At 36.7% G+C, this 22,248-nt stretch overlaps 1 protein-coding gene across 1 annotated transcript in view; it reads right to left on the bottom strand.

Annotated features, from left to right (window-relative positions):
* Nucleotides 1–22,248, bottom strand: part of PLA2R1 (phospholipase A2 receptor 1) — a 115,210-nt gene that overhangs the window by 29,173 nt on the left and 63,789 nt on the right. The window contains exons 12-17 of the mRNA XM_077883522.1: nucleotides 12,102–12,304; nucleotides 10,218–10,363; nucleotides 6,663–6,747; nucleotides 4,375–4,507; nucleotides 3,756–3,791; nucleotides 3,112–3,269 (exon numbers count right to left, since the gene is read on the bottom strand). Of these exons, the coding sequence (XP_077739648.1) occupies nucleotides 3,112–3,269; nucleotides 3,756–3,791; nucleotides 4,375–4,507; nucleotides 6,663–6,747; nucleotides 10,218–10,363; nucleotides 12,102–12,304 (761 nt within the window). The remainder of the gene's footprint in view (nucleotides 1–3,111; nucleotides 3,270–3,755; nucleotides 3,792–4,374; nucleotides 4,508–6,662; nucleotides 6,748–10,217; nucleotides 10,364–12,101; nucleotides 12,305–22,248) is intronic.

The raw sequence follows: 22,248 nt of genomic DNA, 5'->3' as shown, positions 1-22,248 counted from the left end.
ATAAAAATAAAAGTAAATTGCAATTTTGAAATGCAAATATTGCACAACACAGTATAGGAATGTTAGCCAAGTGGATTAATTGGGTAGTAGTTCATGTAAAGAACTCCTAAAGTGCTTATGGCTTTTTATTTTTTGGGCATTAATCTAGCCAACAAGATGGCTTAAAAAAGAAGTACTCAAAAATTCACTCTCATCATGCCTGTGGTATTCTGTTATTCAAGGAGAAAATACTGACTAACCACTTTTCCAAGATAGAAACACTTTGTTTAAAAAAAAATCTGCTTCAGATTTTTAAAATTTCATCCAGCTTTCTTTTTCAATAGTTCTTTTACTTCCCAACTAAATGTTATTTTTGTTTTTCACATTTCTGAGTTACTACTCTTTATAGGGAAACTATACAACAGATATGTAATACCAAAAATATTTAATTACTGGGCCACCTGGGTGGCTCAGTGGTTGAGCATCTGCCTTTGGCTTAGGTTGAGATCCCAGGGTCCTGCGATTGAGTCCTGGATCAAACTCCCAGCACAGAGCCTGCTTCTCTCTCTTCTTATGTCTCTGCCACTCTCACTCTTTGTTTCTCATGAATAAATGAATAAAAATCTCTAAAAATTATATTTAATTACTATTCTGATTCTTCCTGCATTTATAGGACGAGAGTGCCACAAAAGTGAATTTTATGATCTCTACATATTTAGTTACTCATCCTGGAATAAAATAACTTCTGGACTGACTCATTCTAGTAGGACATTACATAGATATGGAATTTCTTACTGGTGAAGTGAAAATGGTCACTATAAATATCACTACTACCACCACCAAAGAGTGCATAACACAGCCATAGATTATGCGATAATAAGAATTGCTTTGGAAACTTAGAGCTTTCTTCTTTCTAAATTGATACCCTTTCCCTTAGTTCCCTTGTCCCTTTTTCATCTACACATTTTAAACCGTCCAGTAATTTTCTTTTGTAGCACAGCGGGATGTTAGATCAGTCAGCTGCCCGCCCATCATACTGACAAGGCATTCTGTATCAACATGGTCACAGGCTGGGTAACAATTTTGCCATGTAAGACACCACAAGGTTCACCTGGTTTGACATCACAACTAGATCTAGTCCTCAACTAGTATCATGGATGGCACTAGGTATGGCTTCTTAAACAGCTAAACACATGGGTTTTACTATTTCCTTCTTCGGGAGGTATTAACTCTGCCATCCCCACTGGCTTCCCAACCACTAATAATTGGGAGAGTGAATTCAGGGAAAGGTGAAGAGAAGAGACATGCAGATATTCCTAGGAGACCTAAGCCCTGTTGGAAAGATCAAAGAAGTCTTTTATTGCTCATGCGTGAGACAGAGCTGCTGTTCTACTGCTAGCAGAAGGGTTTTAAATGACTCTGTAAGTCAGATGACCTGGGTTCACTTCCAGATTCCATCACTTAGCTGCTGTGTAAGTAACCAAGTTGCTTCACCTCTTTGGAGTTTTAGCTTCCTCAACTGTAAAATGTCCTAATAATAGACTTCCCACAGAAAGTCTTTGGAAAGATTAAATGGCATTAAATAGTAGTACTTAGCACAGTACCTGCTACGGTTACAATAAGTATTGGCTAAATATCAGTTCCAATTGAGACATGCACTTTGTCATGTCGATGGATGGATTGGTTTTCAGACAATTGATCTGATGTCTTGTTATTGCCACCAGGAGTCTGTTGTCTTGTTAAAGAAATAAATGTATTTTTCTGACATGTGGATGCTTAACATGGATTTGGCTTGAGTGTTCTATTTGTAGGAGAGAAAGGGTGGTAAAATAGCACACAAACCAGTAGTGGGGAATATCTCATTCTTGTGGTTAGTCTTCACTGAGTCTCTGTGGGACCGTGGGGTTGTCACCTAATCCCTCTGTTTTTCAGCTTTTTCCATTACAACTCAGTAATAGCCCTGACCTACCTGTACCTTGCAGGCTGTCTGTGCATCAAATAGGATTATAGAAATGGAAAAGCTCCATGAGCTGTAAGAGAAGACATTTCTCTTACATGCCAAGATGTTTTAAATATAGAGCTTCATTTTAACAATCAACTTACAAATATATGAAAAGATGATAGCTCAAGAAAGGATTCCTGGCGATCATGAAATAATGGTAAAAGGTTTTTTTCTTACTTTCAAAGGTTTCCTAGTAAAAATTCAGAATAAGTTTCTCTCTCTTAGTGTTCCCTTGATAATTTGTACATATTGCTCCCTTTTCACTTACTATTATTTCTAGCTTTTTAAAAACAGAGACTATATCTCATTTTTGTGTTCTTGACATTTTTATGACTTTGACAAATGTCACAATGCCTGACACATACCTAATGCTCAATAAATGCTTGTTGGAGAAATACACTGAAAGTGTACACTATTCTTTGGCAGTCTGCTTCATTATTTAACAGGTTTTGCATGCTTTCTCTCCAATTAGCCTAGCTCCTCAAAGATTGCCCAAGTCTTTAACTTAAGTTGAAATGGAAAACCACTCCTTATTTTCTGAATATTGAGTCTTTATAGACTTAAAAGTATTATATTCTTGTAAGTAAAATTCAAAATTTTAAAACAGCCATGTACACACACATACACACACTGTTCAGGTACACTTTGTCCTTCATTTGCGCTTTATTTTCCTCCATGGCATTTATCTATTTATCTTTTCCTAAAATATTATGTAATGCTATGTACTTATATTGATTACGGTCTTTCTTCCCAGACTAGAGTATAAGACCCATGAGGGCAGGAATTTTGGTCTATTTTAATCACTGATAAAGCCCCAGCCCTTAGAAGAGTAGACTGAATAAATAGATATTGAATGATTGAATGAGCCTCACTAAAACAATAAAACTCTACTTACTCATAACTGTTGCTAATAAAGAATGACAATAGTGAAATGATTGACCAACATGGTAAACTTGTGTTTCCATTATTTTCTCTTAATCCCTATAACAGGAAGACGATCAATTCTCAAAAATACATGGCTTTAAATGAAACTTAAATAAATGTCTGTAGTCAAATTTTAAAAAAATCCCCCCAAAGACAGAAGAAGGAGCTAAGCTCTGAATTTCTCATGGTTAATTGTATTCAAATACCGCTCTTATTTTGCTGTGGATAAATTCTTGTTCATGTGCAGAATGAATTGTGAGAATATCACCACGTAGCCAGACACAAACAAACTCAAAGGAGGGCCATTCTGCAGCATAGGTGTGAAAAAGATACTCAGCATCTTGATAAAAGAGCCAAGGTGCATCTGAAAAACAACAACAACAACAACAACAACAACAACACTGAAAACCAATGCAAATGATGCAAAAGCCATTGACTGATATAATGCAATTTAAATAGGATATACTATAATTTACCCCACAATTGTAATTTAGTCACTTAGCATTAAAAAAAAGTATGTGTGTGTGTGCCATATACATAAATAAGTATGTTTACATACATACAACTAAGTATATAATTTGCTTATTTTCCTTGGTTTATCTCATCTAAGAAAACTTCATTTGTATTGCAAGGTCTGGGATAAATACATATTTTAAATTCACATGTCATGAAAATAGTGTTGTTAGAATATTAACCTTTAATCATTTAAATACTTTTTATTAATTTGATTTTTAATTAGTTCTAGATTGACATAAGAAAAGAGAAGCTCAATTGGAAGACAGTAATAATACAGGAATGGTATATAATGGCATGTAATTAGATATTCAAGAACTGCCAGGAGAGTTCTTACCATATTGGTACCAGGGTGGAATCTTGGGTCTCACATCTGCAAAGTGAAAGCAGACAACCTTGAGTGACCTTTATTCACAAGTGTACCATCTCTGAATTACTTCAGCTCTAAACACAGTATTTTGTACTTTGCCTTTTAAAATACCACTTAAAAACTAGGTACTTTGTCCTGTTTGAAGTATGGTTGGCTCTCACACTTGAAAAGGAGGCTCAAGAGAGGCCTCTGATCAAAGAAGAAAGGATGTGAACACTTGTCAAGGGCCTACTGTGCGTCACACACTACGTTAGGTGCTTTCACCTATTCATTTGACAAATAATTTTGGTTGCTTGTAATGTCACAGTGACATTTCTTCCAGATAGTACTTGAAAAATACCGTATTCCACAATATAGTTGGTTATCCTCATTTCCTATTAACTAACTTAGTGTACTGCCCTGGTGTCACTTTTTTCTCATTCCCCCGTGGGGCATTCTTTGCTGAAGTAGTACAGTTTGGATCGTCATGATGGTTGTTGGTACTGCAGTCCAGGTGTTTAAATTTTAGATTTCTGTAACTCTTCACTTGGAAAAATTCTGTAGATTATTAGAAAGTAAACATATAGTAAAAATCTTATGTTTTTACCTCTTGGAATTTTGCATATCCATTCACGTTTGGAACTGCAGTGTAAAGGTAGCAATGTTTTATTTGCCTTATAAACAGCACAATTTCTTGCATCTTCTCCAAAATAAGTATTGTCTAAAAATGAAGAGACAACCTGCAGCAGATGAAGTTCATTATTTCTTAACGATGATCCCCCACAAAAAGTTTCAAAAGATCAAAACAGGCATCTCTGTAAATAAACCACAGTAGACTTGGAGGAAGCTTAAGAAATGTCTGGATAAGATTGCAATTAAAGGTTGCTTCATATTTGTGAAGAACAAGCTAACGAAACTAACATTTTTCCTTAAAGATGCTTTTTTTTCTTAAAAGGAGGCAAGCTACTCCTTTCTCCAGAAGGAATAAATCAGAAGCAGGGTTCCTTCTGAACTTGTACTGTTTTCTCACTGGCCACAATAGGCTAGCCCTGGGACCTTGGGCAAACCTCTGGAAGGCTCTGATCTGTTAGATTTGGGTCTCATCTGTGATGTAGATTCTTTTGCATATACCCTGAGATTTTAGTCTTTAGTCACTAAATTTTAAGTTTTCACTAGCTTTTATTGGGAAACCATCCAAAGCTTTCCATGAATGGTCATTTAAGAGGGATATTAATAAAAATTCAATCTTATCAATGATTTAATGGCTACTTGACAGAAAAGTGGATGGACCACAGGTGAAACTGGAGTAAAAATTTGGAAAAAAGAGGATGTTTGAAACATTTATACGCCTCCTCAAACATGTACACAATCATACAACTCACCTAACGTAAAAATACATAAGCTCATATGTATTCAGACCATAGTGTGAGTTTGAACATTTGTTTTGTCCAAGTAGGGAGTGGTGGTGAGGAACTCCATGCACTGCTTCATGGGTTTATCTCATTTATGCTGAACCAAATAGTCTATTCCTCTCTATTACTAATGAGATTGTTTTACTAAAACAAAAGGAAACATTCTCAGCCTCTACATACCACACTTCGTTTTCCAGGTGCCATATTGACTGTCATTTATGTAGCAGGTGGAGTCTGCTAAGATCCTTCCACTTGCTGGGCCTCAGTTTATCTGATAGCAAAATGGATGGGGCAGGTGATCTCTAAGGTCTCTTCTTACTCTCTGGTCCTGATACCCTTCTCAGAGACGCAGCACTATTTGTGTGTGTGTGTTTGTGTGTGTGTGTGTGTGTTACATGTTTAACTAGCATGTCCTTATTATTTTTGTTTTCCACATACAGATTTCCACAGATCCTTTCCTTACTGCAAATTTTTTTCTAGTGGGGCTAGAGATTGTTCTTTTCTATTGATCTTTACTATTTCAAAGTTAGGCTGATGATATTTTGCCAACAAGAAGACATTATAACATCATGACTTTGGAGGCAGACAACCTGTGTACAAATTCTGGTTCTGTTATGCATTATTTTAGGAAAACTATTTAAGCATTCTAATAACCACTGCACTGAATCATTATAAGGGTGAAATGAGATCATGCAGCAGTGCATTCAACCAGTGGTAAGAATATAATTCGGGCTCAGTAAATAAGAGCTGCATTAAGTGCTCACTGCAGGCTTATGTTAGCCTCCTATTTCACAGGTATAACTGAATAATTTGATTTTGCATGTGCCCTCAGATGGATCTCATTTCAATCTGGGATACAGCTCCCATTTTTTCCCTATCATCTTAAGGAAAATATGAGGATTCCTCATTGCACCTGAAAAAAGAAGTAATAGTGAATTCCTTTTTTCCTTCACAGAGCTTTTTACAAGTATGAGGCTGAAAGAAAAGTAATTTTTTTTTCCTTCTAGATAACTTGCTCTGGTTGAGAAGGAGATGGTGTTTCTAAGGCTGGCATTTCTTTTAGAGATAAACTGAAATGGTTCTTTTCATTGTGATCTGGACAAGGGTCCCACATTCATATAATTAGGTGCCAAGCTAGAGAGGGAAGGTGAAGTAAAGAAAGCCTAATATTATTTTAAACAACAGTTGCTTCTTTCTCAAGACTCTTTACATGGAGAGATAGTTTGGGAGGGGGGTTGGAGATTTTTATTTATTTCCAGGATGAGATCCTATAGCTGGCCTCAAAACTATGTAGCTAGCAAAGGTTTCCCAGGACTTTGCAAAAATAACTCCTATGGTACCAGGATCTGGTGCAGTTTTTATCTGGGTCTGAGTCACAGGAAATATGGTCATTATTTCCAGGTTCCCTTGGTTGGTTTACCAAAGTGTTCCAGGGTCACCTGTTTTGAATTCATTTCCTTTTCTTCAGTTTGGAAAAACTTACAGGAGTCCCATCAGACCACTCCCAAGAGCCAGCATTCAGTGGGTTTCTTTTATTAAATCCAATCCAGAACTGCCTTTCTTCTGTCCTGTGAAAAAACAAAAACTTGGCTCTTCCTACTCAATTCACAACAAAATGTAAAAGGTTCAAGTAATATTTTAAAGTATTTATGTGCACAGGAAACAGCTGATACTCCTGGCAGGATCGATCAAGTCAATGAACATTTACTGAATGTTTTCTGTATGCAAAATCTGAGCTATGGCTTCCTATTACTCTGGGCTTGTATGGTGTGCTCTTTGATGACATACAGTTGGGGGAGAAGTGAACTCATATTCAGAACACTATTTTCTCATGTTTATAAGGGATGGCAGCACTTTTCAATCATATAAGAACACACGAAGGCAAGTTGGTAAGAAATTTGGAACATCTTTTCCCTAGAGGACTTTTTACTACTTTACTATACATTTACTACTTTCCTATGCTTTGATTTGTTGCTTTTTGGTCAAATGTTCATGTATTCTTTGAAGGTTAATTACCCACCACACCCTTTAATAAAAGGTACACAGCAGAGTTTGTTTTTTGTTTTTTCAGATCCCAACATAATTTCATAGCAAATCAGTCTGAGGCACAGTAAATTAACTTCAGCATTCACCACTGGGTTAGACTTGGCGAGAAGCCCCACAGAGAATCATCTTTCCTCCTATTAGGCGGAGGACAAATACATCAAACCACAGAGTACTCAATAAATCAACCAATAAAGTCTAATTGTACAACGAACCATCTCACTAAGATAATATTCTGAGAATAATTTGGAGAATTAAAGATTTAAAAGATTCAGAAGTCATGACAGATGCTTTATTTTCGTTAGTGCAGTGAAGCAAGCTTATTCTGAAGCGTCCTTTTCTCAGATATGTGAGCTATTTTGCTTGAACAATACAAATGAAAGTAAAATGTGACTTAGAAATCCATGAGATCACTGGGGCCTGGCTGATGACTGCCATGATTACAATTTACAATTTACAAGGTTGTGGAGGGGGAGGATGCTGCCTTAAGGTTAAGCCAGGTACCTTCATATCAATATCACTCTCCTGCCTTAAGGACTTTTTATTCCTTTACTCACTGAATTCAGAGTTCTACATTTTTCCTGATACGTACTGGCTCCTAGATGATGAACTGGCATTAATTTTTCCTCATCAATTTCCTATAATTATATCATTTTTAATAATATAATAAATAATAAGATAGAAATAAAAAAGCAGTGCCATAACAAGGAGAAGCATGTATGCTACTATGAGAACTGGTTTATTTGCTATAATCAAGCATGAGATTGTGTTAAACTCCCTGGCAGTCTTGGTGCAAAGTAATATTATACAGCTTTTGTGATTAAGTGCTAAAGATTAATAATTTGGTAGATGCTTGGCATTAAGTTCTACAAGAAATTTCAAGTGTGAGAACTTATATAAATAGACATAATGATATTTGATCTTACAACAAATTTGGATGCAGTTTGCACGTGGTTATTTCATATAGCAAACCTCCCTATACTCGATGTTTTGCAAAGAGCTTAAGTCACGAAGCAAAGTTACAACTTAGAACAATGGAGACTATCCTGCATCCCTTGAATCTGTGGCCCCACACCAGACTGTGGTCCACTTAGTCAGGAAGCTTCTTGAACTTTTCTTCAGTCTCAGAGAATCTGATTTTATCAGAAAGGGAGACAGAACATGAGAGACTCCTAACTCTGGGAAACGAACTAGGGGTGGTGGAAGGGGAGGTGGTTGGCGGGTGGGGGTGACTGGGTGACGGGCACTGAGGGGGCACTTGATGGGATGAGCACTGGGTGTTATTCTATATGTTGGCAAATGGAACACCAATAAAAAATAAAATTTATATAAAAGAATAAAAAATAATAAATTAAAAAAAAAGAGAGAATCTGATTTTAGTATATGTGCTGCCAAAGCGAGCACAGGTTCAGAGAATCTGACTCAGCAGTTCTGGTGTGAGACCAGAGGGCTCTGTGTCAAAATGTGTCCAAGTGAGTGTGAGAATCAGCCAGATTTGGGAAACGTGGTTTTAGGTCAGGATTTCTCACAGGGGCTAGAATTTTCATGGGATGTTGATAAGTGTTCTCAAAAAAAGAGGTTTGTGGTAGAAGAAAATGCTTCCTTCTAGAAGCCTTTACAATGCTAATGCATATGGTAAATTTCCAAGTTTCTGCGTTGTTTTGCAAATAATATTTGACTCTTTTCCCCCAACAGTACTCTATGAGAGTACATTGGGAGATGATTTCAATGGCTCCAACCATTAAGAACATTACTATAGATGCAGGAGATGAATAATTTGATAGATGTTACATATTAATCACTGTTTGGAGTGTCCTAAAGGTGACCTATGGGGAAGCCTAGGATTTTCCCAAAAAAATAGTTTTGGATTTTTTCTGTAATTTAAGCAAGTGTTTCATTGAGACTCCAGATTTCCAGAGCTTGGAGCATAGTACCTGATGTTACATTTGTTTTTATTTAATAAATGTATGGAGCCATTGGATTCATACTGCTTTCTCGGGGGCAGGATTTTGTCTGTCTTGTCTATTGCATTCTCCAACCAGCTAATCATTTAGAAGTACCCCTCCCATAGAAGATATTCCAAAAATGTATGCTAGCTGACAAGAACATATTACAAAAAGAGGCCAATGGATGAGAAGACTCACTAAAAGAGAACATAATGGCTGTCTTCAAATGTTCAAAAATATAATCTACTTGATCTGTATTGCTCTGGCTTACTAGAAATTTGATCTTTGAAACCAGCCTCCAACAATGGAATGGACTTTCTCCCAAATAAGGATCACTCTGAAAGGAATTGTGCAGATAGTAGATGACCACAGTAATATACTGGAAAGAATTTTTACATTGGGTAAAAGGTAGCACAAGCTTTTCTCATTTCTTCAAATTTAAATTGATCTTCTAATTCCATGTAATTCAAGATTCTGTAAACTTATAAGATGGATACCGACAAGTGAATGCCTATTTCCTCAAATGTAAAGTTCGGATGTTGGTTTGGAATGTTTTTTTCAATCAGTGGGATTTTTTTTTTCAAACAAAATCTTACATGGACTCCTATTATATACAAATAACTAGAAGTAGAGCCGGTGGGAGCTGCTCTGGTGAGTCAGTGATGGAACTAGGACCTCAGCCCACTTGATCTCCTAATCTTGGGGTTCTAGGACTCTCGGGATCGTCAGACAACACTTTGAATATCATGGGGTTAGGTAATTAGAGTTTTCTGGAAAGGCTCTAAAATTCTGACTTGAGATACACAGAAAAGATTTCAAATATCAAAACAACCATCACTTTGTTCTTTGTTTTATAGAATAAGAACTTGGTGTAATATAAATATAAAACTATATGAATAAATTTTTCTTTCACAATTAATGGCTAATTGTGTCGGCTTAAAACAAATTCTTGAGATTTTAAACAAATATTTGGGATACTCATCCCTAATAAGTTATTACTGGGAAACAGAATATTTGATTGCATTTTTTCAAAATTAACAAGTATTTACCTATTAAATTTTGAATGTAAAAGTTCATTCACAAAATTCTCTTCCTCAATATGAGCAAAGCTTGCAAGGTGAGCTCCAAATTCTTCACAAAATGCTTCTGCTTCTCTCCACGTTCTTTTCATTAGGACTTTTTCACTATGAAATACCTGGTTTAGTAGGAGAAAAAAGAAAGTTGACACTATCATGGATAAGGTGAGGCGATTTAATTCTGGACAAGAAAATAACAGTAGTACAATTGTCATTATTCTATATTAAAAGCTTGACCCAGTAGGGAAAAATAACACTTATTGAACTAGGATATGTCTAATCATTGTAAAACTATTTTCTCATTTTATTCTCACAACAAATTCACGAGGAGGATATAATGAGCTCAGTTTTATAAATAAACTCCTTGAGGACTCTTTTTTCTTCTTCTAAATATCCTGTAACTGACATATACTTGTCCCTTAATAAATGTTTATTAAGAGATGCGGGGAGTCAGGCTAACAGAGGTTACAAATTTCTGGTCAAACAACTACAAATAAGCAAAGCTAGGATTAGATCCAGAAGTCCTTGCTTCAAGAGCCCATGAATTTCTATCCCACCAGATTACCTTCTGACAAGTTAGAATTGGCTGAATGATCATGAATCTGGCTAACCTATAGCTGGAAATGAGAAATGAGACCCGGGACCAGGGCAGGTATATTACTAAGGTCTTTGGGTCTTAGCTGTGCCTAAATTCTCTGTTGTTTCTCAGCTGTCCTCACAGTAGCAGAAAGACATCAGTCAAATGGAGATGTACTTCTGATTTTATTTAGGATCAAGGGTGAAGGTCCACAAATACAGAACTCCAGACCTGAGGCCTCTGTGCACTCCTCATTTTTATCTGCCTGACATTGTGCCAGAGTCTGTAATGCCAGGCAGGCATCCTGCAGCCAGGCTTCACCAGACTCTGATTTGCTGAGACCAGAATGAATAGGTTTCCTGGTCCTGTGGGACACAGCGCAGCCTTTCCATCTTAAAATTATATGCCAAAACTCACCTCCTCTGGGAACTTTTTCTTGAATACTTAAAATTCATCAATCCTAGCACCATGCCCATCAAACACACCACACGTTTGTTGACATGTCCGAGTAATTTGTAATGGAAAAAGCACTGGACTGGGAGCCCTGAGATCAGGCATTTGTTCCAACTCTGTCAATAAATAATTGTGATCTTGGGCAAATCACTTCATCTGGCTGCCTCAGTTTGCTAATTTCTAAGGTTCAACTTATTCCTTTGTGAGGTCACTGTTATCTGATGAATTTGATGTAGGATTGTACATGTGTACATTAAACTGAATGCATTCTTAGATGTTTCATGACAAGAAGATTGTAGATACTGATTTACATCTAGGATCTAAAGCTGATTTGCAAAAAGACATTCCTTCACACAATTTTCACACACACAGACATATATATATACACACACACATATATATCAACTGTATCTATTAATTTGTTTGATCTTCAGGTATCTGTTAAGCTGCAAAAGCTATTTTTAGCAGCATAATGGTGTTATTCCATAATAGAGACTTATTCATTTTCATACAAATGATATAGAATTGTACCATTTCAATACCCAGTGAGCATCTGCCTTGTTCATTTGGGACTATGCAGTCAGAACAGTATTGACTAGGGCCTTGATACCAATCTTCAAGAAGAAGACTTCAGTATTATCAGAGATATGTCAGTCTTCTGACTTAAACTTATTTTGGAATATAACTGAAAAGATAGATACATCCAATAAATATTAAGTACCTGCTGTGTGCTAGGCACTGGTCTGGAGTAAAGGAATTTGGGATACATGAACAAAACTGAAATAATGTTGGTTCCACTGAGAATGCCTAGGTACCCTTGGCATCACCTTGAAGCAGCTGGCCAAGCCAGGCTCTGATTCCCAGTCCAAATAGCAGGGGTGAAAGGGCCATCTCTCTTCCTGCTCCGTTTTCTCCTGTTTTCCCACTGGTTGCTTACACAGGGACATTGCCTTAAAATGTCTGCAGTCCTTCACTTCCCAGCGACCAGGTGGACTCCTTCCTCGCATGACAACACAGCCACCACTGTACCCTAAAAGCAGAAAACAACATTTTTTAATACCAGAATTACTAGAACATTTTGTTCTTGGAAGACAGGTCTTTAGAGCATTGCACAACTGACATCTCATAAAGAAGCGCCACATAAGAACAAGAAAGATGAAGAAGAATGCTTTCTTAGCAGAACTATCTCATTTCTCTTCCTTTCATCTTTGAAGCAAACAATAGAAGATGAAAAAGTAAGGGAAAAGAGCCCATGAAGATTGGAATTTGGACATTTGAAGCTCAGATGGCAAATGGTAGGGAGCTAGGCACTATTCAACCTGGGACTCAAATATCCCCAGTATTCAATCAAGCCTCGAATATTTCAGTCAAATGCCAATATTCCTCTACTTTCAATTATTGAGCTTTTTTTTTAACTGCTCAGAGAAAAATTCAGACCATCATTTACTGAGCACTTACTCTGTATACTGTGCTTTGAAACCCCATTGTGAAAAATCAACAATGAAAAATGCATTGTGCTTATCCTCTGAGAAACAGATTTGACAGAGAAAATACATAAATGATGGATTCAAGGCAAGGTACATAACAGAAAGCCAAACTGCAAACCACGGGAGAGTGGAGAGAAATTCCATATGGGGTGAAACTCTGGGGGTGGAATTAGGCAGACATTAAGGAAAAGGGAAAGACCATCTAGTTCTGGATGAAGTTCTGTTCTTTTGTGTATGCTTGAACATATTGGAAAATGAACCATATTTTTCCATAGAAACAATTTCTATGTTAAGATGCTCGTTTGTCATCAAATCTATATAACTCACAGGACAGCTAAAAAATACACCTCAAATATCAGTGAATAGTAGAAAGCAATCCGATTCCAAAAATAGAATAAAAATTAAGTAAGAATGAACCTTTTATTCTTGAAGCCAAAGTGTTCATTTATCTAAATCAACTTCAACAACAACAACAACAAAATTGTGCACCTATATCTGCATACCAGGCTAGTCGGTATAGTAGCTGCTAGGGATAAAAGGACAAAACAAAACAAAACAAAAATTCTTTATTTTAGTGTGAGGCATAGACACAAAGAATTAATTGCATTGAACATAATGTATGAAGTACTACAGTAAAGGAGAGTCCAGATTTCTTTGGGAGATTCCAGAAGGGGTGATGGAGTCTGCTTCAGGATGTCAGTAAAGGATTTGCAGGAAATGACAGTTGAGCTGAAATTTGAAAGATAAAAAGGAGAAAAGAGTTTTCAAGGGGTGCTTATAAAAAAAGGAAGCAATTATAGATGAACATCTGAAGACTCTGATGACTCTGGACCTAAAGGCACTTTTAAAAACGTAGTCACTTGGTACTAGATATTTGTCTTGCTTAATTTCCTTCACAAGGAATGGCTTCAGTTTCTTTTTAGATACAGAGCAACTGGCTTTATCCTTGTCAGCAATGGGTGATTATTTTATGCTCATAGAAAGACTAAGAGATAGTGAGATAGAAGACAGAGGATGATATACAAAGAGCCTCTCCTAAAGGAATGGAAGAGTTTGTGGAAAAAGAGAAGGAATAAGGGAGAAAGAGAAGGAACCAGCGTTTGTGTCTTCAACAATCCTGAGTTCATGTCCTACGTTAGACACTAGGCATCACGGCCTTCCACAGGAAGCTCACAGTCCTGTGTGTGTGTGTGTGTGTGTGTGTGTGTGTGTGTGTGTGCTGATGCATCAAAGAGACCCAGAAAGGTGAAAGTAACCAGTAGAAAACAAGAAAACATGACTAGTATGACTTGTATAGAAGAAAAACAAAGTCAAGAGAGAGAGAGAGTTGGTGCATACACAGACCATCAGTCAGCTCCATTGGCCAGAACAGCTAATTAAGAGTGTTAAAGATGAATGAATGAGGGATCCCTGGGTGGCTCAGCGGTTTAGTGCCTGCCTTCGGCCCAGGGCATGATACTGGAGTCCTGGGATTGAGTTGGGCTCCCCGCATGGAGCCTGCTTCTCCCTCTGCCTGTGTTCTGCCTCTCTCTCTCTCTGTGTGTCTCTCATAAATAAGTTAATTAATTAATATCTTAAAAAAAGATGAATGAATGATGGGAGCCACGCAAAGGGGAAACACTATAGCATGTAACTGCAACCTCTCAGGAGGAGATGTTTGCAATCCTGTTCAAGGAAAGAGGAGCTTTGCAATCCTGTTCAATGTAATTTTAGAATGCAGCTCATGATCCAGCAGGGTCATGAACAATAGAGGAGATGCTGCATACTCTGTCATGAGATTCTAATGATTCTAATGAAATCAAAATGTGGAAATCTGCATGGAAGCCCCAAATGTAACAGGCCAATGGAGTTGCTCTAGTTGAAAGAGCAAGGCAAACATACACTCCCCCTCAACACCTCCGTCCTTCCTTCCCCAGCAGCCTTTGACTTGGCGCCTGAAGTTTGGAGTTCTAGTCTCAGCACAAATATTTAGTGACTCAAAAGCCAAACAGGTAATTAATCACAAGAAACTTTGTCTGAAATGTGAGGATAACAGTCCCTTTTCTTCTCACTGGTTTTCATGAAGATCAAATGGAATAATGTATTTAAAAGCATCCTTAAAGATAGGAAGGACTAAAACCACCCCTAAGATGTTGCTTCTATTCTTATTTTGACTTTTCATTACAAAAGCTGGGATTTTGTGGCAGAAGTTCTTCCTGCATGTTCAAAGAATTTTTAAAAATCTCGAATCAGCAAGTTTAAAATGTAATATACTTTTTTTTTTTTGTTGGTCTTGCATTTTGTCTTACTTTTTCACATCAGACAATGATTAAATAGCTTTGGTTTTAGATACTATAGATACTCAACTCATCTTCATTAGTGGAGAAGGAGATGTTTGTGATCTGCTATGAAGATGAAAAGTGCTGCAGGAGTGTTATTGGTATTCTAAAGTGGTTAACTTAATGGAACATTTGACCCAAATTTTAAAGTCTCAGCCCCAAAGAAGCAGTAAAGCAGGATAATAAAGGGAGACTGGGCTAAGGGAGATATAAACCGAATTTATAATCCTATATTGTGGGTGTGCTTGCAAAAGCCAAATAATAAGGTAGGGTATGGGAGACAGTGGAGGGGGCTTTTCTCCTACAGAAATTGTTCTCAAATTCAATAACTCATTTCCCATTGGAGAAGAAAAACTATCATCCTATTCCTCAGTGGTGAATCTCACATTTAAACGGATTTTCTTTACGTGCCCTACCCTCCCTCTATCCCCCTTCACTCTCTCCATCAAACATCAAATATGGATAACTTTAGGTCAATTAAGAAATTCCAATTCACTATTCTAGTCCTTCCCATTTGGCAAAGCCACTAACCATAGAAATTGAGCTGATTTGGAAAGCTTCTATCTATCCTCTCTGGCCAAATACCTGAAAATAGATGAACGAAATCAATCTGTGGCCTCAGGGTAGGAGGGAACTGTAGCTGGGCCTTCAGAGCCTCTGGACAATTATTTTACTTGAGTATAATTATTTTCCCATCCTGCAATAATCCTTACTTCTAGGTCCTCTTCCTACCCCTTCCTTCTCTGTCCTTTTTTTCTGCCGCATGGTGAGGGTTTGATGCAGAATTTGAAAACAGATTTGACTGCGTCTACCATGAGACAATGTCAAGGTCCAGAGAGGGCAGGCATACAGTAAAGAGCTGTTGAATGATTGAATCTTCCCCTCAAATTATGTTCCTCCATTTCCATGGAGCTCCCTTTCATTCCCCCTGTTACATTTCTTTTCTGTGTGTGCCCATAGCACTTCCCTCAACATCTACAATCCCATTTTTACTTTGTATGACATGTAACATACATGTGACATTATTTACATGACTATAAAGAGATACGGACATTTCCAAAGAGTGCCCAGAAATGAGAATAAGTTTGCCCTCATTTATGTGGTGATTCGTTTCAGAACTCTGGGAAGCCTTAAACTGTCTCTGCCTATCTATCTGCTGGCTGGAAGGCTTTTCCTTGCTATGCGGAGTCACTTTTAAGAAAAACGGATCTGATGTGCTCTCCTGGGATCCCAATTTCCCTGCCATTGGCAGAAGATTTCTACTGACTTGGTAAGATTGGGGTAAATGCTCTGGAGTTATCCCATATGAGTGAAGCACACCTTTTCTTTTCTTTTTAAGATTTTATTTATTAATGAGAGAGAGAGAGAGGCAGAGACACAGGCAGAGGGAGAAGCCGGCCCCATGCAGGGAGCCCGACGTGGGACTCGATCCCGGGTCTCCAGGATCAGGCCCTGGGCTGAAGGCGGCGCTAAACCGCTGAGCCACTCAGGCTGCCCGAAGCACACCTTTTCTGCAGTAGCATCTAGATTTAGAAACAAAACTTTTGTCACAGAGCCTGACTAATAGATGGATGCAAAATAGTGTAAAATCCATTATACAGTATCTATGAATAATTTAGAAATTTCAGAATTAACTGAAGATTTATGTCATGGAAATTATAATTAATTACTTTTACTGTGACAATTGTCTTATAGTCATGTATTTTAAAAAGAAGTCTTTATCTTTTAGGGATAATGCTGAAATATTTGTGGATGAAACATTATGATGTCTGGGCTTTGCTATGACAAAATATGGGAGAGGGGGAAGTGGGTGAGGGTATAGATGAAACAAGATAGACCATGAGTTCATAATGGATGACACTGGTTATGGGTATATGCGGGGTCATTACACCATTCGAGGAATGTAATACAAAGTTGAAAAAAGTGGCAGAACTGCGATTCCACCATAGATGGAATATCTTGATGATATGACATAAGGACAGAGTCTTGGCTAAGTTTTTAAAAAACAGCAGGCTTCCTGTTTGGTGGTCAATTTATATAGTCAGTTTGGACTGGATTAAGATTCTGACATGAGGACCAAGTTAATGGATACTTTCATGACAGGCAGGGGAAAAAATGTGATTTAGGATGGTGTTTCTGCAAACTGCAATTTAAAAGAAAAAAAGAAACACAGAGGTTTTTATATTGCTATTTTCTTCAGAAAAAGATTTACATTTTCATCTTATTCAGAGACAATTTACTCAATGTCAGTCAACACGGGCAGCCAAACTGAGCATCATGATATTATTTTTGCTTCAGGGAGAACAGGAAAAGAGTAGTGCCACTCAAATAAATTATAGCAGAAACTTATGAATGACAAGGAGCTCTGCCTCAGTTTCAGATTTTAGACATCCAAATATGCCCCAAGGAAGGTAAAAATCAAGACTTTGTCTACTCAAATGTATTAATTTATTTTGACAGGTATAGACATTCCTAACAAAATTCCAAAGTATATTAGAAATGAAACTTGAGCTTTTTTTTTTTTCAGTAATAGTACGACATGGAACTTTACTATTCTCTGCATTTTAATATTATTCATAAATTTGTAGAATGAGTAGGTTGTTTATTGACTAAATTATAATGTTTCTTTTATAGAGCCATGCAAAGTCACTGGTTTCTACTATATATATATATATATATATATATACCAGTGTTTATACACAAAAATGTAATTTGTGTTAACTTCACTCACCTTGCTGGCATCTTTAAAAAGTATAGTTTAAAATAATAATAAACTATGTATTTTAGAGCATTTCAGATTCATAGCAAAATTGAATGGAAAATACAGTCTTCCCTTATACCTCCTGCCCCATATATGTAAAACCTTCCCCACTATTGATATCCCATACCACAATGGTACATCTGTTAAAATTTAGAGTGACACATCATTATTAACCCCAAATCCATGATTTACATTACATTAGATTTCATTGTTGATGTTATACATGCTATGGTTTGAACAAATGTTTATATATATATATATATCACTGTATTACCATATAGAATAGTTTCTTTGCCCCCCAAATCCTCTGTGCTCTGCCTATTTATCCCTACCTCCCCTCCAAACAACTTTTTACAAGTATTCTCTTAACTGTCCCGTAGTTTTGCATTTGTCAATGGTTGGTATCATGTAGTATGTAGATTTTTCAACTGGCCTTTTTCACTTAGTAATATGCATTTAAGTTTCTTCCATTTCTTTTATTTTTATTTTTTAAAAATATTTTATTTATTTATTCTTGAGAGACACACAGAGAGAGGCAGAGACACAGGCAGAGGGAGAAGCACGCTCTCTGCAGGGAGCCCGACGTGGGACTCGATCCCTGGACTCCAGGATCATGCCTGGGCTGAAGGCAGGCACTAAACCCCTGAGCCACCCAGGGATCCCCTTTTCCATTTTTTTTTTTTTAATGGCTTGGTAGCTCATTTCTTTTTAGCACTGAATAATATTACCTTGTCTGCTATACTATACTTTATCCATTCACCTGCTCAAGGCCATTTTGACTGATTATAAGTTTTGGCAAGTATGAATAAAATTTCTATGAAAATCCATGTGTAGATTTTTATGTGGACATTAGTTTTCAGTTTATTCGGGTAAATACCAAGGAGTATGATTGCTGGGTTATGTGATGGTAAGAGTATGTTTAGTTTTGTAAGAAACTGTCAAACTATCTTTGAAAGTGCTATGCTGTACTATTTTGCATTCCTACTAGCAATGTATGAGTGTCCCTGTTCCATAGTCTCATTGGCATTTGATACTGTCAGTGTTTTGGACTTTGGTCATTCTAATAGTGGTATCTCATCACAATTTACAATTTCCTAGTGATACATGATGTTGAACATAGTTTCATGTGCTCATTTGCCATCTATATATCTTCCTTGTTTAAGCTTTGTCCATTTAAAAAAATATTTAATTTATTTTAGAGAAAGAGTGTGAACAGAGGGAGGGGTAGAAGGAGAGACTGATGCAGTCACCCTGCTGAGTGGGAGGCCTAACTTGGGGCTCAGACTCACGACTCTGAGATCATGACCTGAGCCAAAACCAAGAGTTGGATACTCAGCTGACTGAGCCACCCAGGTACCCCAGGTCTTTTGTCCATTTTTAAATCCTGTCCTTCGTTTCCTTATTGTTGCGTTTAAGGAATTCTTTGCATATTTTGGGTAACAGTCCGTTATCAGATGTAGTATTTGCAAATATTTTCTCTAAGTCTGTGGCTTGAATTCTCATTCTCTTGGCATTGTCTTTCTCAGAGCAGAAGTTTTAAGTTTTAACGAAGATTGTTTTTTCATGAATTGTTCCTTTGGTGTTGTATCTAAAAAGTCATTGCCTGACCCAAGGTCATCTGGGTTTTCTACTATGTTATCTTCTAGGAGTATCATAGCTTTGTGATTCACATTTAGGTCTGTGGTGCATGTCAGTCAATTTCTGGGCTCTCTGTTCTGTTCTGTTGATTTGTCTTTTTTTTCCCCCCTAATATCACACTGTTTTGATTACTTTAGTTTTATAGTAAGTCTTGAAGTAAGATAGTGTTAGTTCTCTGACTTTGTTCTTCTCCATCAATATGGAGTTGGCTATTTTGCCTCTCCATATAAACTTAAAAATCACTTTGTCAATGTCCACAAAGTAGCTTGCTGGGATTTTGACTGGGATAGTACTGAATCTACAGGTCAGTTTGTGAAAAACTGACATTTTCACAATATTGAGTTTTTCTATACATGAACATGGAATATCTCTCCATTTATTTAGTTCTTCTTTGATTTATTTCATTAAAGTTTATAGTTTTACTCATATAGATTGTTGTATACATTTTCTGTTAGGTTTATATGTAAGTGTTATAATATGGAGGGTGCTAATGTAAATGATAATGTTTTTAATTTTAAACTCCACTTGTTCATTGCTATTACATAAGAAAGCAATTGACCTTTGTTCACTAATCTTTTATGCTGCAATCTTGCTATAATCACGTATTAATTAGTTCAAGGGTTTTTTTAATTGATTCTTATTTTCTACATAGACAATCTTATCATCTGTGAACAAAGTTTTATTTCTTTCTTTCCAATCTGATACCTTTTATTTGCCTTTTTTTTTTTTTGGTCTTACTGCATTAGTGAGGACTTCTAGTTACAATGTTTAAAAGAAGTGTTGGTGTGTTGGTAGGGAACATTCTTGCCTTTTTCCTGATGTTAGTGGGAAAGCTTTTATTTTTTTCACCATTAAGTATGATATCTGTGGGTTTTGTAGATGTTCTTTATAAAGTTGAGGAAGTTCTCCTGTACTCCGAGTTTGCTAACAGTTTTTAAAACAAATAGGTGTTGGATTTTGTCACTTGTTTTTCTGCACCTATTGATATGATTATGTGACTTTTTAAAATAGCCTATTGATGTGATGGATTACACTAATTAATATTTGAATGTTGAATCATCCTTGTATAACTGAGATAAATCTCACTTGGTTGTGGTGTATAACTGTTTTTTATACTGTTGGATTTAATTTAATTAATATTTCATTGAAGATTTTTGCTACTCTCTTCATGAGAGACATTGGTCTGTAATTTTCTTTTTTTGCAATATCTTTGTCCGATTTTGGTATTAGGGTAATGCTGGACTCTGAATGGGACAGCAAGTATTCTCTCTGCTTCTAAATTCTGGAAAAGATTGTAGAGAATTGGTGTAATTTCTTCCTTAAATGTTTAATGGAATTCACCAGTGAACCCTTGTGGACCTAGTGCTTTCTGTTTTGGAAGTTATGAATTTTTGTTTCAATTTCTTTAATAGCTATAGGCCTACTTCAATAGTCTATTTCTTCTTGTGTGAATTTTGGCTGATTGTACCTTAAGGAACTGGTCAGTTTCATCTAGGTTACCAAATTTGTGGATATAGAGTTGTTCATAATATTTCTTTATTATCCTTTTAATGCCTCTGGGAGCTATAGTGATGCTCCTTCTTTTATTTGTGATATCAGTAATTTGTGTCTTCTCTCTTTTTTTAGTCTGGCTACAGGGTTATCAATTTCATTGATATTTTGAAAGAACCTAATTCTGGTTTTGTTGATTTTCTTTATTGAATTCCTATTTTCAATTTTATTGATTTCTGCTCTAATTATCATTATTTTCTTTGACTTACTTTGGATTTAATTTTCTCTTCTTTTTCTAGTTTCCTAAAGTAGAAGTTTAGATTATGGATTTTAGATATTTCTTTTTTTCTCATATATGCATTTAGTGCCTTAAATTTTCCCCTAAGCATTACTTTCTCTGCATCTTACAAATTTTGATAAGTTGTATTTTCATTTTCATTTAGTTTAAAAGGTTTTAAAATTCCTCTTGAGATTTCTTCTTTGATCCATGTGTTATTTAGAAATGTATGGTCTAATCTCTAAGTATTTCAGGATCTTTCAACTGTTATTGGTTTCTAGTTTAATTTACTGTAGCCTGAGAGAAGACATTGTATGATTTCTATTCTTTTTTTTTTGTATATATTTTTTATTGGAGTTAGATTTGCCAACATATAGCATAACACCCAGTGCTCATCCCATCAAGTGCCTCCCTCAGTGCCCATCACCCAGTCACCCCAACCTCCTGCCCACCTCCCCTTCCACCACCCCCTGTTTGTTTCCCAGAGTTGTTCCCAGGAATCTGGTGTCTCTCAGGTTCTGTACCCTCACTGATATTTCCCACTCATTTTCTCTCCTCTCCCCTTTATTCCCTTTCACTATTTTTTATATTGCCCAAATGAATGAGACCATATAATGTTTCTCCTTTTCCAATTGACTTACTTCACTCAGCGTAATATACCCTCCAGTTCCATCCACACTGAAGCAAATGGTGGGTATTTGTCATTTCTAATGGCTGAGTAATATCCCATTGTATACATAGACCACATCTTTATCCATTCATCTTTGGATAAAGACCACATCTTTATCCATTCATCTTTCAATGAACACTGAGGCTCCTTCCACAGTTTGGCTATTGTGGACGTTGGTGCTATGAACATTGGGGTGCAGGTGTCCTGCCATTTCACTGCATCTGTCTCTTTGGGGTAAATCCCCAACAGTGCAATTGCTGGGTTGCAGGGCAGTTCTATTTTTAAACTCTTTGAGGAACCTCCACACAGTTTTCCAGAGTGGCTGCACCAGG

Source organism: Canis aureus, chromosome 34 (assembly GCF_053574225.1).
Source record: "Canis aureus isolate CA01 chromosome 34, VMU_Caureus_v.1.0, whole genome shotgun sequence".
NCBI classification, from domain to species: domain Eukaryota; kingdom Metazoa; phylum Chordata; class Mammalia; order Carnivora; family Canidae; genus Canis; species Canis aureus.
The sequence above is the reverse complement of the archived record's forward strand: the minus strand, read 5'-3'. Positions and strand labels throughout refer to the sequence as shown.